This window comes from Raphanus sativus, chromosome 7, assembly GCF_000801105.2.
Source record: "Raphanus sativus cultivar WK10039 chromosome 7, ASM80110v3, whole genome shotgun sequence".
NCBI lineage: Eukaryota > Viridiplantae > Streptophyta > Magnoliopsida > Brassicales > Brassicaceae > Raphanus > Raphanus sativus.
In genome coordinates this window covers 1,384,761-1,401,383 of record NC_079517.1, presented here as the reverse complement: position 1 = coordinate 1,401,383, position 16,623 = coordinate 1,384,761, and the positions used below count along the sequence as shown (strand labels likewise).

The window sequence follows — 16,623 nt, the reverse complement described above, 5'->3', positions numbered from 1 at the left end:
TCTCACTAAGTCACTATTATCAATATTCTTCTTGATTTTGGAGGATATAAACACTAAGATTTAGCTTGCATCTCATAGAAAAGTCAAAATATACTATATACATAGGAACATGACGATAATTTTATCATCCAAATTCGGGCCTACGTACTGTCCATTGGAATGTCAAATATGGTTTTGTAATATCAAGAACAATGAATCACCAAAAATACATATATATCAAGAACAATGTCTTAATCAAAATTTGACGAATTGTATGTTGCGAATGTTTTGAGTTAAAAGAAAAAATAATAAACGAATTATATTGGAAGAGTTCTCATTCGTTTAGTATAAGGGTATTTTGCTAAAGTTGATTCAATTAAACAATTAATGCAATTATGGTATGATATAAATGACTGGTTAAATAGTGTTTTTGGTTCATGTTGTGTCTTTTGATATTTGGCACAAGACATAAATAACTATTGGGAAAATCGCATAAAAAACCTTCAAAGTGTCACTTACTAGCACTTTAAACCTTGAAGTTTTTTCACTAACACTTTTAACCTTCAAAGTGACTTTTGTATCATAAAATACCTCCAAATCAAAAGTTGACCTGTTCAGCAGGTAATTTTTCAAAAATAATTATTTAATTAATAAAATAAACAAAATAAATAAATAAATAAATCCAAATAATAAATAAAAATCGAAACCTTAATAAAATTCACAAAAATGAAAATATAATAAAAATTGAATAAATATTTTAAAAATTAAATAATTTTATAAAATTTTAACAAAATAAAAATAACTAAAATTGTAATCATAAATAAGATTAAATTTAAATAGAGAAGAACTAAATAAAAAGTTCAATTTTTTTTTAAAAAAATAGAAAATTCAAAATTGTTTTTTTAATTATAATATTTTTTCAAAAAATATATCATATCATCATGGACAACAACAATTTCAAATATATCAATAATGACAATGATGGTTTCTGACTTTTATTTAATTTATGAGTTTTTATTAAATTTTACGATTTTTGTTTAATTTTTTGATTATTTTACTAATTAACTAATATTTTAAATAATATTATTTAATAAGTAAAATAAACAAAAAAAATAAAAAACCAGAAAATTAAACAAAAATCGTAAAATGTAACAAAAACTCATAAATTAAATAAAATTAGAAAAAAATAGAAAAAATCAGAAAATTAATTAATATTTAGAAAATTAAAGTTCAAAAATAAATGAGATCAAATTTAAAAAAACATAAAAATAAAAAATTCATATATTTAAAAAAAAATGAAAATTCAAAAGTTCTGAAAAAGATTTTTTGTCATTTTTAACGATGATGTTGGAAACTATCATTGGAGATATGGCAGTTATCGCCATTGTTAATGGTTATGTGAGAAACCATCATCGTAACTAGTGAATTTTGAATTTTGAATTTTCCATTTTTAAAAAAATTTGTGAACTTTTTATTTAGTTCTTCTCTGTTTAAAATTTAATTTTATTTATTATTAATTTGTAGTTATTTTATTTTATTAATACTTTAGAAAATAATTTTAAAAATATTTATTTAATTTTCTAAAATTTTAATTTTTTTAATTTTTGTAAATTTTATTAAAAATTTCGACTTTATTTATTTTTGGATTTTTATTTATTTATTTTGTTTATTTTATTAATTAAATAATTATTTTTGAAAAAATTACCTGCTGAACCGGTCAACTTTTTGATTTGGAGGTTTTTTATGATACAAATGTCACTTTGAAGGTTAAAAGTGTTAGTGAAAAAACTTCAGGGTTTAAAGTGCTAGTAAGTGACACTTTGAGGGTTTTTTATGCGATTTTCCCAATAACTATTCTTAACATTTTATGGTTGTTGTCACCAAACCTTTTATAGTGAGTTTCACTGTTTGTGTGTGTTATTTTCTTAACCAATTATGGTAAAATTCTTCAGCAACTCACCCATCTTTGTATTCAATTGAAGGCTTAATAACTATATTGGAGTTTGATTATTGTTTAGGTTACGTAATTTGGAAGAAAAAAAAACAATACAAACTGAGTTGGATGGGTTATGTGTGCAAACAGTAAATGCATAAGGTTGTCTGTGTTGTGTGTATGTACCACCAAAGTCTAAAATCTTGATTTCTTTTTGTTTGATGAGTAGATATGATTTGTTTAAGGTATTCCAATAGTTTTATACAGTAAAATGTATAAATTAATAATGTTGTAATATGGTGTTTTATTAATTTATAAAGTTATGAATTTTTTTTTGATTTTATCGTATCATTAAATAAATTTTATAAAATAATTTTTATGATTTTATTATTTGGTATATATAAAATATGTTTCACAGAATATAAGTGTTTTGGATTAAATTTTATCAAACGTTATCAAAATATATTAAAATGTTAAGAAAAATATAGATAAATTCCATTTGTGAATATAAAATAAATAAGACAACTTTTGCTTGTACTTATATAGATTATCTTTATATAAATTATTAATTTATAATTTTAATGAGACTATATATTTACATAATATTTTTTTTAAGTTATTATTTTGTTATCTTATTATCCTATCGATTTGTGTCATATTTTGAACCAGTCCAGTTCAAAACTGAAAAAATTATTAGTTTACCGCTTTTATTATTTCATCGAGTATTAATAATAGAGTTTCTAATTTATTATATTTATCAACTTTCCGATATTTATTAAGAATCTAGAAAAACAATTACTATGTAACTGGTTTGGTTAGTCTAGAGATTTTTATCAAGAATCTAAAAATAATAAATACTATGTAACTGGTTTTGGTTAGTCTAGAGATTTATAACTTAATATAACCTCCACAGAAAGTAATCTATGATTAATGGTAAATTAATTATTTGATTTAAAGTTGTGTAATATCGAATTCTTATTAGTTCAGGTTTTTCACCAAAAGAAACCTCATATAGTCTTCTCGTTCTCTATCTTGCTGATGTATCTTCTTTCGAATCTCAATTTTCCAGCGATATATTTGTAAAATGTTTTAAGGATAATAAATCACAAAACCACATATTAATTGGTAGGAAATGTGCAAAATTAAATTTACCAGAAGGCAGTGGCCAAGCACTAAAACAAAACAATGGGCGTCCCACTGTTCTAACATTCTTTCTTCTTCTTCTTTTTTCCCACTGTCAACACATATTCCTTTTTAATGGTATTTTAATTAATTTTGTTTTTGTTTTTATAAAAAGCTAAAACTGAAACTACAGCCGCTGTTTAGGATCCGTATGAAAGTTTTAAATTAATATTGCAAAGCTCCAAATTATTCAGAATTATTTAGCACAAGGTTTTGGATCTTTGATGAAACTATAATTGGTTCTATCTTGAAAAGCATTATTTAATCATTAGAAACAAGAGAATATTTTAGGGCAGTTTTTTTTTTAAAAAAACAAGAGAATATTTTTTCCGTTTAGTTTTCATGGGAGTGAGACATATATAGTCTGGATCACGTAGATGTTCAATTTATAAATGCTTTATTTTTATAGTTGTTTTGAAACACACTAATACCAATTTAAATTTTCTGCTCATGTTATTGATTTAATTTCGATATAATCAACTTAGTAAATGGCCCTGAAAAGTAGGGAAATATGGTGGTACATCGCTTAATTAATTGACAGTATTTTCCCCGGAAAAATTAGCTATCTTATTTAGTCTGTTCGTAATTGTCAGTTTAAATAGCCAAAATAAATAGTTATATGTTTTGTGCTTATTACATTTCACCAGTTACGTATTTAATTTCACTTATGAGTTTTTGCTGGTTCTCTTATAATATTAAATGTATATGAAAATATAGTGAAAGAAAAGGTGGTAACGTGTAAGAAGTAAGAACTGTGTTTATTCATCAAAGTGTAGATGTAATCCTTTTTTTTTTTTACGAAAAGTGTATGTTAGCTTAAAAATGGAAACAACAAAAAAATCAAATAAATAAATTTAAATTCACCAGTACTTTACAATTTATAAATAAAAGTTATCAATTACCTTTGCAATGGAATCTGGATTACTCATTCACAATTAGTTTAAATATAAAAAAACTATTTTATTGGAGTAAATTTTCAATAATTACGTATTGAAAAGAGGTTTGGATAAGACAAGAGACCACACAAATGAACACAGGTCCCATGAAACTAGAATCTAACGCTCGAGAATGATTCCGTCTCTTCTGCATGGACCCCACGTATTAGTTCACTGCCAAATGTAAACACGTCATGACGTTAATTTCCGTGTAATTAATAGAAGATTCAGGAGAAGCTGAAATGACGAAAATGCCCACGATATCATTCGTCCTCCTCCTATATAATTAAACACCATTTCTCTCCTTTGTCACAACCTCCATGTCCGATATATTTTATTAGCAGCAAGAGAACTCTTAACAGTTTAATTTTCTAAATAACTAGTCTTTTTGGGGTTTTAGTTGGTATCGTCGGAAGAGACATAAAAATGTTGGGAATTTTCAGCGGAGCTATAGTATCTTTGCCGGAAGAGCTGGTGGCCGCCGGGAACCGAACTCCATCGCCGAAGACAACCGGATCGGTCCTAGTCAACAAGTTCGTTGAGAAAAATCCCTCCGCCGTGTCCGTACAGGTCGGCGACTATGTGCAGCTTGCGTACAGCCACCACAAAGAGAGTCCTCTCCGGCCAAGGTGAGTCGCGCCGTTAATTTGTTTATTTTCATTTCTGGTTGGAATCAGCTCCACGATGTTTCCAAAGTTTTTACCGTGGGACGGGGGTGAAATCATCGTCAAGCTTTTTTAATATGATGGCTAAATTAATATTGTATATAGCAAAAAATTAACAACGTAGGGTCCAATTGCATGTATCGACCAATTGGGACACCGATTTTCTTATCTAAAATTACAGAGAAGATACGGAGTTAGTGAATATCATTAATTATACTTAATCGTTTAGATAATACACGCTTTATATAGTTCTTGATTCCGATCTACATAATCACCCCACTAAACTTAGGATAATGTGTTTGTGGTGTGGTGTGTGGACCCCAAACAATAATGAAAGAGTGTGTCTAGATTTTACTTAAGAAAAATATATTATTTGCTACATCATCAGAGGTAACTGCTATAAAGTACATGGATCCTAATTGTGTGGATGGATTCATATACGGAAATTACGATTTAAAATAGGGATAATAGCTTTAATTTTTTTTTGTAAAAAAAATATAAATATCTTTAGTACTTATCCAAGCAAAGATCCCAATGGTTAAAAAGGATACTTTAAAATTTTGTATGTATCCTGGTGTGTTTTTGTTTGTTCATCAGATAATTTATTCATCAAAGATGTACTGATGTGCGTATGGATCCAAGTTTACGTATTTACATGTTATATTCATAAGAATCATAACCTAAAAAAATATAGATTGAAAGATTAAAGAAAAAAAGATACCTTAAGTTTAAAAATCTAATAGTTGACTTCGTCGGTGACTGTGGTGCGCAAGGACACGTCTCAGCAGTTGTGTTGCTCAAAGATTGATTGACCGGTCTCTCATAACATATTGTTCATGTCACCGAGACTCCGATTGCTAACTGGAAACATAATAGCATAATGAAAATCAGTTTTTAATAATAAAGGGAAGAAGTTCTAGATTGTGGTGGAAAATAAGTCGTCATTACGCATTAGACATAAAACTAAAAGTAGACAAAAACTCGGTCCGTGTTCATAGACAGAGACGTCTACCGTCTACATGGGCATGATATTATAATTGATGGATCATATAATTACCGTAGTAATTATTTAGTTTTCTTCCTTTTTGTTCTTCTTACAATACCAATGATATGGTACAATTACTACTTACTATCCATGAACCAGATTTTCTCAATGACAATGACCAATAAAACCATGTGGTAGAAGCATACTACATCTCAAGTCTCAACATTCATCCTATATAGTTTAAAAATATAGGGTCAGTTTTTTGGATATGGCAAATCTGCAGAGGCAGCTTTGTTGGTCCACCAAACCCTATCAGGGCATAGCTAAACGCCACAAGCATTAAATATAGATGGCTTTATGAATTATGATGCCTCACTTTCTTTAGCTCTTAGCCATGCCCATACCAAGATATTCATAATTGTACGTCTATTTAAAGTTCCAATGCTGACTCATCTGTCTGACTGTTCTCATTAACAATTGCAATACTTTCTCTTCAGATGAGTTTAAAATTGAGTTGATTTGAACTTTGTGACTATATGTAGGGCTGTCTTATAGATGTTGTGTGTGTAATTGATGCAGGTCATTTGGGGCTAAGGATGAGATATTCTGCTTGTTCCAAGGATCACTTGACAACCTAGGAAGCTTGAAACAACAATATGGGCTTGCAAAGAACGCAAACGAGGTTCTCTTGGTCATCGAGGCTTATAAGACTCTCCGTGACAGAGCTCCTTACCCAGCCAACCATGTCGTGTCTCACCTAAGCGGCGATTTCGCCTTCGTGGTCTTCGACAAATCAACCTCCACTCTGTTTGTAGCCTCAGTAAGCTCTTTTTAACCCTCTTTTTTACGGTGAGGTTTGATTGAATTTGGCGGTAAAAAAGAACTTGGTTTAAATTCGCGGCAGGACCAAGAAGGTAAGGTTCCATTGTATTGGGGGATAACAGCTGATGGGTATGTGGCATTTGCTGATGATATTGAGTTGCTAAAAGGTGCTTGTGGCAAATCTCTTGCTTCGTTTCCTCAAGGTTTGTTTTAACATTGTATTTACGTTCAAGATTTTTAAGGACCTTTACAAAGGTAGACTGGAACGATCAAAATGGTTGTGTGTGCTTTGCCTTGTAGGCTGTTTTTACTCGACTGCGTTAGGTGGGCTAAGGAGCTTTGAGAACCCTAAGAACAAGATCACTGCCATTCCTGCTAAAGAGGAAGAAATTTGGGGAGCCACCTTCAAGGTGGTTTGATTGATTCGACTCTTCATGAACAAATCATTCATATCTAGTTTTAGTTTAGTTTTTTTTCAGCAACATTTTAAAAAAAAAGCTCATAACACAAACAATGGTGGTGGAAACAGGTGGAAGGAGCAGCAGTTCTTGCACATGGAGATTGAGAAAAGAAAAAAAAAATCAAGCTCCATCTCTCTTAATATCGAAACTCCAAAATAATGATGTAGAGAAAACAAGAAGCTGTTCTATGAGTTTTTCTTTAAGCTATCAAATGGTTGGGGATGTGTAGTGTTGTGATCTCTGTTTTGTCTTTTGTTTCTCTGTACAGCTTGTGTTTGTCTCTTCTGGTGTTTCTAGTGTGTTCGTCCCAATAAGTTATGTCTCATAGACTATAAATCTACCTTCTCTTGATCCTTATATCTCATGTTCAGAACTTGTTTCTCCAGTAAATCTCGAATTCTCAGTCTGTCTACACGCTCAAACATAAACCTGTAAGAAGTTATATTGAGATAGGCAGAAGATGAGTCCCGAGTGTAAGAGTAGTAGTCTTTATTTGGCAGATTTTATTATTGAGAAGACCAGTACTGAGGCAAAAGACAACATAACAGAACAAGGAACATCTTTAGAAGTTTCTCACAGCGATAAGATTTACTAGAAGGCCTGAACATTTGATAAAGTCAATTGTGAGAAACTTAGCAGGCCAGATGCAGCTATGCATCGCAAGATGGCTGAATGAAATTTCCAGAGATTGTTAAAAAAAAGATCGGGCTAGAAAATGATTGAGAGAAATGTTCTCGCAGAGCCGGTGAAGAAGATATCTAACCTTACAAGACCTGATTTAAGCTGTTTAGCCCCATTACAGAAACACTGCAACACTAGATGAAACCAAATACATGTAAGCGACTATTAGTGGCTACAAAAGTTAAAAGACTTTTGACCCGAGCAATCTGATCAAATAATAGTGAACTCACCTCCCAAAGAGAACAAATTACTAATTGATTTAGTTTAATCAATTTGGGAACCGAGTGATATAATATTAATACATATCAACTACTAATAGAAAAAAAACTACTAATATTTTGAAGTTACAAGTGCTTATATGATCGACTGTAGCGATCAGAGTAGCGTCTTGCAAATCGCAAATGTCAAACCACTGCGGCTACTCTCGCAAATCAAAGTAAGAGGAAGCAAGAGTGTAAATGGAATTACATTGAGATCCATCATCTCTTGCACTCTTTCTACGTTTCAGAGTAAGACCAAATCATGATAATAAAAAAACATAAGTATTACCTTGAAATCATCACTTAAACAGAAGCCCTTTTAAAGATCTTGGAAACTCCTCGTAATATGACGATTAAAGGGTAGTCTGATCTTGGCCAGTACGCAAGCTCTTCTCGGTTCTCACTCTCTTGCCTTATTGAATCATGTCCCTAGACAAACATGACATGTGATGTGTTCATGCTAATCTCCGCCATCGACGGCTCAGAGCTTCCTGAATTAATTTACTTTTCTTTAATCATTAGAAGATTCCATCTGATTTCCACGTTCATTTTATTGAATCTACCATTTCATTTATTTCCTTTGTTCATTGGACGAAACGCTGAGATGAACGTTTTGATCATTTTGACCCATTAGAGTATTATACTCTATTTTCATTATGAATAGAGTCTAGAATAAATATATTTCAATGGTATTTTTTTTTTGCTATAAAGAGAGTGAAAAATAATTTTTTTTATGGTAAAATGAATTTACCTATAAATAAAATAGTTTTTTTCCATCAGTCTAATTTTTCTTCTAGAGTATCATTAATATATAATTTAACTTTATTATAAGATTACTCTATTTAAAAAAAATGTAAATTAAACCGAGATATGGTTTTATAATGTACACAAACGCTAAACGAAGAATAATCGCGTTCAGGTCAGTAGTACAACCCGCCAAACGACTAAACCGTTTCAATGAGCACCGTGATAGCGACGCCGTTTCGAGCCCACCTCTCTCCCACAACTCGTGTTACGCGCCATAATCGCGCGTGCGCCATCTTTTGGATCTACGGGACCCACCACTTAAAAATGGACCCACGATTCATACACACTCTTCTCCAAATCTCTCTCTCTCCCTTTTGAGAAACAAGACGGTCAAGAAAAAGCTAAGAGAGTGTTCTTTATTCTCACACACTTGTTTAGATTTTGAAAAGCGAACCTACAACAGTTAATCTTAGCCTCTTCAGCTTCACTGGGCCATTCTCGTTTCTTGTTTCTCATTCTTTTAGAGAGCCGCAAGAAGAAGGAAGAGTTAAAAGTCTTATACTTTAGCAGCTGTATCCTCTCATTAAACCCCCAGATGTCGAAGAACCCCCCATCTCTCGAAGACGACGAAGTCTCTACACCAATCCCGGAAGCAGCAATCAAGAGATTCAAGCGCTTAAGGCTCGTCTTCGAGCCCTCGCTGGGAGTCTTGGGTTTCTTCTTGGTGGGTCTGTGTCTAGTCTTCAGCTTCTTCTACCTCGACTACACAAACGTAGCTCAGACCAAACGCCGCGACTTCTCGGATCAGTCCGATAGATTCCTCTGGCTCAAGGAGCTCGATGTTGTTGGCTCTGGAGGAGATACCAACAACAACACCAATAACGGAAACAGAGCTGAGTTTCTTGATGATGAGAGTGGGAATGTCTGTGATGTGTTTCACGGGAGATGGGTTTGGGACGAAGCGTATCCCTTGTATCATTCCAAAGATTGCTCCTTTCTCGACGAAGGATTCAGATGCACCGAGTTCGGGAGACTTGATGTGTTCTACACTAAGTGGAGATGGCAACCTACGCACTGCGACTTGCCCAGGTTTAAAATGTTTTTTTAACTGCGTTTTGTTACTCTTTCTCTCAGATTGTTACTTCTTTGAGTTTCAGATTTGATGCGAAGTTGATGCTGGAGAAGCTAAGGAACAAGCGGCTAGTCTTTGTAGGAGACTCGATCGGGAGGAACCAATGGGAGTCTCTTCTTTGTCTGCTCTCATCTGGGGTCGAGAACAAGGGTTCGGTTTACGAAGTGAACAACAGAACCATCACAAAGCACATGGGATTCTTCGTGTTCAGGTTTCGTGACTACAACTGCACTGTTGAGTACTACAGAGCGCCGTTTCTGGTTCTCCAGAGCCGTCCTCCTAAAGGGTATCCGGAGAAGGTGAAGACGACTCTTAAGCTTGAGACGATGGATTGGTATGCTGACAAGTGGAGGGACGCGGATGTGTTGGTGTTTAACACTGGTCACTGGTGGAACTATGAGAAAACTATCCGAGGGTTAGCTATACAATCTTTGCACCTATCTGTTTTGTGTTTTGGTACTAATCTTTTGGGGTGGTTGTTACTTGCAGAGGTTGTTACTTTCAAGAGGGAGAGAAAGTGAGGATGAAGATGAAGATAGAGCATGCTTATAGGAGAGCTATGAAGACCGTTGTGAAATGGATACAAGAAGAGGTTGATTCAAACAAAACGCAAGTCTTCTTCCGCACATTTGCTCCCGTGCATTTCAGGTTCTTCGTCTCACCATAACTTACAAAAAAAAAACAAGAATCTTCGATCAGTTTTTATCTAAGTTACGTTTATTTAATCATCCTAGGGGTGGAGATTGGAGAACCGGAGGAACATGTCACATGGAGACACTGCCTGACTTTGGAGCCTCTCTAGTTCCATCAGAGACATGGGAACATCTGAAGCTACTCGAAGACGTCTTGTCACCTCTTTACCACTCGAGCGCATCATCATCACAGCCGGCGGCGGCTAAACTGAGACTGCTGAACATAACTGCCATGGCTGCTCAGAGAAACGATGGTCATCCATCACTGTACTACTTGGGGTCGGCTAGTCCTGCACCGGTACACAGACAAGACTGTAGCCATTGGTGTCTCCCGGGTGTTCCTGATGCGTGGAATGAGATTCTCTTTGCGTTGTTTCTTAAGCATGAAGGTTATTCGAGATCAAACAGTGGCCATTCAGACAACTTTACATAAGCATCTTGTTCTTGCTCTGTATAGGCTTTTTGTTCAGAGCCTGACCTTAAAAAAAAAGCTGAGGATTTTGATTGGATGATTAGGTTAATTGGATGGGGATATATGTAGTTACTGAATAGGTTAAAAGCATCCTTGGTTGTAAAGATACTTCTCATTACCTTTAAAAAGATTTTTTGAGGAGACTACTTCTTCATCAGATTATTCATATAAATTCATAATACATATTCAACTAAAATAACATTGTTTATCTGATTATTCATATAAAATTCATAATGCATAATCAACTTAAATAACATTACTTACTGAACAGAAATAGAAAGAGTTAAGTTATTCATATGAATCCAACAGCATATAAATTGATTGTTTATAAATAGGGTTGATCAACAATTGTGGTAGGATTCAACTATATTCTGATTATTAAATCCCAAATTTTAGTTGAATATAAACCATCTCTGGACAATATCATGAAGACAACAAAATGTGAATTTCTTAAATATTCCAATTTTCTTTAGAAACTGTAAAAAAAAAAAGTCCACAAAATTTTAGTAAGAGAAAATTTACTAAAATAATATATAGAAAAACTTTGAAAAAAGCAAAACTAACAAGAAACAAAGGATAATCAATTAACATTCTTTTCCTGAAATATAATGTATACTTTGGGCCCAGGCCCATATTTGACCCAGTAAGTATAAGGATCGTGTCGAAAGAGAGGTTTTGGAGCTCTGTGGCAGTAGTGTGTGTGTATCGATCGCTCCTTGGATTGTTGGAGCTCTCTCCTCCGTCATCAGTTTCGCTGAATAAACCGACACTCTCTCTCTAATGGATGCTCCTCAGAGTAAGTCGAGAGACCTCGACAAGCTTCTTCTCAGATCCGGGAATCTCGTTGGCCCCGGCTTCTTTCCCGGAACCGATGTAAAACCTAAAACTACTCATCTCTACATCTAATCGTTTGCTTCGATGACGGCGATTGTTTTTGCTGAGATTGAATTTTCTATTGTTACAGCTGAGAGACGACATACGAGAATACGTGAAGGTCTTGGTGGTTGGTGCTGGTGGATTGGGGTGTGAGCTCCTCAAGGACTTGGCTCTCTCAGGGTTTCGTAACCTGGATGTGATTGACATGGATCGAATCGAGGTCACCAATCTCAATCGCCAGTTCCTCTTCAGGTGATTGATTGATTGATTGATTACTCCTTCTTTGATGGTTTTCGTAAGATGTTTGATTGATGGTATTTGTGATTAGGCTTGAGGATGTGGGAAAGCCTAAGGCAGAGGTAGCTGCAAAGCGTGTGATGGAGAGAGTGAGCGGAGTGGAGATTGTGCCGCATTTTTCACGTATTGAAGACAAAGAGCTTGAGTTTTATAACGATTTTAATATCATTGCTCTTGGTCTTGATTCGATTGAAGCTCGGAGATACATCAATGGTGTAGCTTGTGGCTTTCTTGGTATGGAAAAAAGTTCTCTGGCCTTTGTGTATGTGTGTTTTTTCCCCTCTCTAATCATTTACTTTTGTGGAGTATATAGAGTATGATGAAGATGATACCCCGAGGAGTGAAACAATCAAGCCGATGGTGGATGGGGGAACCGAAGGTTTCAAGGGTCATGCTAGAGTTATCGTCCCTGGTGTTACACCCTGTTTTGAGTGCACCATTTGGCTTTTCCCACCTCAAGTCAAGTTTCCTTTGTGCACTCTCGCAGAAACCCCTAGGAATGCTGCTCATTGCATTGAGTATGCTCATCTCATTAAGTGGCATGAGGTATGTGCATGGATTCTTTTTTCAAAGAGACTCTTTCCAGGGGGGTGTATATATATATATTTGTTGTGGTGACGGTATAGTAATAGTCTATTCTTCCTGAAGGTTCATGGTGGGAAATCATTTGATCCTGATGAGCCGGAACATATGAAGTGGGTCTATGATGAGGTAAGTCTTTATTTTTGCTTCTTATGCTCTGCGTTTTAATTTTGGTTTATTTCATATTTTGCATTATCTTCGCAGGCTATCAAGAGAGCCGAGCTTTTTGGAATTCCGGGTGTCACATACTCTCTCACACAAGTATGTTTTTTTTGTCATTTTCTAAAATATTCCAGTAATCTGTTGAAGCAAGTGTGAGTGTGTGACGTTAAGCATGCAGCGTTAGTTTATACTCATTAAGGAACTATGAGAGAGAACCCTTTTTTTTTGCTTATAGGGTGTGGTTAAAAACATCATACCGGCAATTGCATCCACCAACGCGATTATATCCGCAGCTTGTGCCCTTGAAACCTTGAAGATCGTATCTGGATGTAGCAAAACACTTGCAAATTATCTTACGTATGGTTTCCTTTATTTCTTATTTGCTAGTGTTCGGACTACAGTTTCTCTACTTACATATAAGAATTTGTAAAGAGTTTATTGTGTTGTCCTGAAACAATTTGGTTGGTTTTCATTTTCCCAAGGTATAACGGTGGAGAGGGTCTCCACACTAAAGTGACCGAATTTGAGAGAGACAAGGAGTGTCTTGTATGTGGTCCGGGTATTCTGATTGAGCTGGACACCTCAATTACTTTGCAAAAGGTCCTTCCTCCTATCCCTATTTGTCTCGTTCTCCATTGAATACCTCCTTGATCCTTATTTTCGTAGCCAATCCATTGCTTAATCATGCTCACTTTGTTCTTTGAGTTATTCGTGCTAAAGGATCCTCTGTTTCGGCGTCTCAGTTACCATTTTGTTTATGTTTTGTTTTCTCCTAGTTCATTGAAATGCTTGAAGAACATCCAAAGCTTCTATTGTCGAAAGCAAGTGTAAAACACGGCAAAGACAGCCTCTACATGCAGGCGCCTCCTGTTCTAGAAGAAATGCACAGACCAAACCTAAGCAAGCCGCTCTATGACCTCATGGGAAGAGTCGAGAAGGACACTGTTCACGTGTTTGGCACATCCCTCAAGAACGAAGAGAAACAGTCGAGCTTAACGAAGCTAAGGGTTGTTTTCAAAGAAGTTGATGGTGTTGCAGACATGGATACAGCCATTTGGAGAACGAACTCTAAGAGAAAAACACCCTTTTGATCGCTGCAAGAGCCATTAAGATAGTTGGGAAGTCCCATTTTCATTATTGGTCTTTTTTTTTTTGGTTTCTGTCGTTAAATAGATGTGACAGCAAATCCTAAGTGCCTGAAACAGATGGGTTTATATGATTATTCTTAACCTCCAAGGTGTGTGTGTATCTGTTACAAGCAATAACATAAGATCCTGAAACAAGCTAATATTATGTTTGAATATGGTCAGGATTCTCTGGTTCTGAAATTCCAAGTCAGTTTTTCAGAACTTAAATATAAACTAATTTAAAGAGTTTATGTATTATATACAACTTGCCTTTTTACATTTTTAGAAAATTTATCTGCTTTTTTTATATTTCTTTTTCTCTCTTATATCAGTTTGTGGCTATGCTTGGTTACACTTTGCACCTTTCCCTTCATATGATCTAGGAGACTTTTAAACCAGCCTTTTGAATCCTATAGTATGGGTCGAAGAGATAAGGTAAGTTTTAAGACTTGTTTGTTTATTATCACCAGTGAAAGGTCAAGATTTGAGCATGCAATTCACTAACATAAAAGACCCCCCAAAATGAATTAAAATCATATAAAAATAAAAAACCAAGTGATATGAACTCCTTATGCGCTCTTTAACTTGGAATACTCAATAGATAATTGTGTACGTAAACCATCAAGCTTTGCTTGTAAAATGGTTTATATGAACTATCATCAAATATGATAGGTGTGTGACCCTACTTCACTCAAACACTATCTTCAAACCATATCATATTAATGAGTTTGATTCCCTCTCTCTATCTCTATCCTCAAAATCCAAATTGCGTAGTTGTCCATTTCCTGAATTACTCACCACAAACTGTCTTCAGATGTGGCTGTTTTAGGATCGATATTATAGACATAAACAAAGACTTCCTTATAGCTCTATCAAAGATTTTTTTCCCCCTTTTCCCAATAAGGGTATCTAAACATTTGTTAGTTCAGTGTAGTTAATATTTATATTGGTAGTAATTTAGTAAAGCTATAAAAGTTTTTTGGTTAAATATAAGATATGTAAATAAAAACAGAGTGGATATGGGTTGTTTGTGAACTTTGATTTCTATCTTTAAAACATTTAACAACTGGATAACATCAATGCACAACCTACTTGTGTCCTTCATGCTATGAATTGTAGGGACTTGGCCAGATTAGGTTTACATTGTTCAAAATCTTTTTTCTATGGCCCCACTCTCCCACCCACATGCTCTCTCTCTATCTCTCTTCCTCTCTCTAAGGGCCAGTATTTTTCTGGCCTATTTATTTGACTCCTTCAACGTTCCCTCGAACTCCACATGAAGCAAAGATAGAAAAAAAAACACACACACACACACAAGACTTGTTTCTACAGAGCAACCAAGTCTCAAGAAAGGTAGAGAAAGCTAAGGTAGAATATGGCTATGGAGTTAGAGATTGATGATGATGTCTTCTTTGCAGACATAAGCAAACAGATCTCTCTTCTCATCATGGATGAAGATGAACAGCTTAACTCTGTTTCACTCTCTTCCTCCTCCCCTCTCGGGTTCCAGGTTTGTTCCTCTGTCCACACACACTTAATCTATATATCTCTCTAAAGATACGTCTCTCTAAGCATGTGTTTCTTGAATCTTGTGTGGAAACAGGGTATGTTCAGAGGAGGCTACCAAACGGCTCCATATATGTATCATCAAGAACAGAGCAAAGGGACTGGTGTTTTCATCCCTAAATCTTCTCAGACCAGAAGGAGACCTCAGCATCCTAAGCAAGGCAGGGTTAGTTCCTTCAACGCCAAGCAACAACGCTCTCTTCATCAAAACAGACAACAGTATCAGCAGAATCATGACAACTTACGAAGTACCCTCACCACTCACAACAACAAGAGCAGCATGATCACTAATAATGTTCATGCTTCCATCCCAAGGAGAACTTACAGAGATGCAATCTACAATTGATTGATCTAACAAATGTTCTGCAAGATTCATGGTTTTCTATGGAATTGATTTATTATATTATTTTATAGATGCATAAGATTTATTTGTTTGTAAATCAGGAAGAATAATGATTCTATACAAGGAAGGGAAGTTCTTGGAGATTTGTTCCAAGCTTGTTCTTGTATTAAATATAACTCTTTCTTGGTGATTTTAGAGATGATGATATTTCACCGACTTCTCTATTTGTAAAATATGTTTTGAAGGATTAATAAAAATCAACTTGCAAAATCTTGTTGAGTGATTACAACAAGACACTGATGGAGGAATGTGTAAAGACAAGCCCCATGTGGAATTAGCAAATGTTCTATGTCTCTGTTCAATCAATCAATATCTTGGGGACATCACAGACGAGTTTGCCACACTGTCTTAGTATATATATAAAGTTAGATCTAATCTTAGGGATCTTAATTAACTAAGAAGAGGTCCAAAAAGACTGTCACAAGCTCACACACCTTCTGGCATATGCCATGCCACTCACACTCACATGCCCATCTCCCTCTTGTCATTATTAGTTCTCATTCATTCCCTTTCGTCTTTGCTATTTAGAGCAAAAAATATGATGATTCACTGCCATTTTTCATACAAAATATCTTATTTTTTTGCAGTATATCCACACATAGACAGAACATAAACATAAAAGGTAAAAGATAAGTTGACAGACAGACAGACAAGAACATCAACA

The 16,623-nt window shown here is 34.6% G+C and overlaps 4 protein-coding genes and 1 long non-coding RNA gene across 6 annotated transcripts; 4 read left to right on the top strand and 1 right to left on the bottom strand.

Annotated features, from left to right (window-relative positions):
- Positions 1-3,917: 3,917 nt before the first annotated feature.
- Positions 3,918-5,631, bottom strand: LOC130497694 (uncharacterized). The gene is made up of 2 exons (XR_008936702.1): positions 5,416-5,631; positions 3,918-4,203 (listed from the first exon to the last, which is right to left on the bottom strand). It is a non-coding gene; the product is annotated as an uncharacterized LOC130497694 (long non-coding RNA).
- Positions 4,332-7,319, top strand: LOC108817740 (stem-specific protein TSJT1). The gene is made up of 5 exons (XM_018590517.2): positions 4,332-4,658; positions 6,259-6,499; positions 6,584-6,704; positions 6,802-6,911; positions 7,031-7,319. Exons 1-5 carry the CDS (start codon positions 4,456-4,458, stop codon positions 7,064-7,066), a joined length of 711 nt encoding a protein of 236 aa, XP_018446019.1. The 5' UTR covers positions 4,332-4,455; the 3' UTR covers positions 7,067-7,319.
- A 1,612-nt stretch (positions 7,320-8,931) lies between these two features.
- LOC108814755 (protein trichome birefringence-like 11) lies at positions 8,932-11,100 on the top strand. The gene is made up of 4 exons (XM_018587377.2): positions 8,932-9,739; positions 9,808-10,197; positions 10,272-10,430; positions 10,517-11,100. The coding sequence occupies exons 1-4, from the start codon at positions 9,246-9,248 to the stop codon at positions 10,905-10,907; spliced, it is 1,434 nt and encodes a 477-aa protein (XP_018442879.1). The 5' UTR covers positions 8,932-9,245; the 3' UTR covers positions 10,908-11,100.
- A 524-nt stretch (positions 11,101-11,624) lies between these two features.
- On the top strand, positions 11,625-14,166 carry LOC108814173 (NEDD8-activating enzyme E1 catalytic subunit). The gene is made up of 9 exons (XM_018586682.2): positions 11,625-11,819; positions 11,911-12,074; positions 12,151-12,353; positions 12,433-12,665; positions 12,768-12,830; positions 12,906-12,962; positions 13,099-13,220; positions 13,346-13,463; positions 13,640-14,166. Exons 1-9 carry the CDS (start codon positions 11,727-11,729, stop codon positions 13,952-13,954), a joined length of 1,368 nt encoding a protein of 455 aa, XP_018442184.1. The 5' UTR covers positions 11,625-11,726; the 3' UTR covers positions 13,955-14,166.
- Positions 14,167-15,214: 1,048 nt separating this feature from the next.
- LOC108815955 (uncharacterized) lies at positions 15,215-16,094 on the top strand. Of its 2 annotated transcripts, XM_056991183.1 has the most exons (3): positions 15,215-15,343; positions 15,409-15,500; positions 15,594-16,094. In XM_056991183.1, exons 2-3 carry the CDS (start codon positions 15,438-15,440, stop codon positions 15,900-15,902), a joined length of 372 nt encoding a protein of 123 aa, XP_056847163.1. In that variant the 5' UTR covers positions 15,215-15,343; positions 15,409-15,437; the 3' UTR covers positions 15,903-16,094. The 2 variants fall into 2 exon arrangements, with proteins under 2 accessions (XP_056847163.1, XP_018444000.1); XM_018588498.2 differs by having other exon boundaries at positions 15,249-15,500.
- Positions 16,095-16,623: the final 529 nt, after the last annotated feature.

Excerpts from the sequence above, each read along its gene's own strand:
- LOC108817740 (XM_018590517.2), top strand. The coding sequence starts at position 4,456 with ATGTTGGGAATTTTCAGCGGAGCTATAGTATCTTTGCCGGAAGAGCTG. Across the intron at positions 4,659-6,258 it reads GAGAGTCCTCTCCGGCCAAG|GTCATTTGGGGCTAAGGATG; the intron begins GTGAGTCGCGCC and ends TAATTGATGCAG. Across the intron at positions 6,500-6,583 it reads CCACTCTGTTTGTAGCCTCA|GACCAAGAAGGTAAGGTTCC; the intron begins GTAAGCTCTTTT and ends AATTCGCGGCAG.
- LOC108815955 (XM_018588498.2), top strand. The coding sequence starts at position 15,366 with ATGGCTATGGAGTTAGAGATTGATGATGATGTCTTCTTTGCAGACATA. Across the intron at positions 15,501-15,593 it reads CCTCCCCTCTCGGGTTCCAG|GGTATGTTCAGAGGAGGCTA; the intron begins GTTTGTTCCTCT and ends GTGTGGAAACAG.
- LOC108814173 (XM_018586682.2), top strand. The coding sequence starts at position 11,727 with ATGGATGCTCCTCAGAGTAAGTCGAGAGACCTCGACAAGCTTCTTCTC. Across the intron at positions 12,075-12,150 it reads AATCGCCAGTTCCTCTTCAG|GCTTGAGGATGTGGGAAAGC; the intron begins GTGATTGATTGA and ends ATTTGTGATTAG. Across the intron at positions 12,963-13,098 it reads TCACATACTCTCTCACACAA|GGTGTGGTTAAAAACATCAT; the intron begins GTATGTTTTTTT and ends TTTTGCTTATAG.
- LOC108814755 (XM_018587377.2), top strand. The coding sequence starts at position 9,246 with ATGTCGAAGAACCCCCCATCTCTCGAAGACGACGAAGTCTCTACACCA. Across the intron at positions 9,740-9,807 it reads ACGCACTGCGACTTGCCCAG|ATTTGATGCGAAGTTGATGC; the intron begins GTTTAAAATGTT and ends TTTGAGTTTCAG. Across the intron at positions 10,198-10,271 it reads TATGAGAAAACTATCCGAGG|AGGTTGTTACTTTCAAGAGG; the intron begins GTTAGCTATACA and ends TGTTACTTGCAG.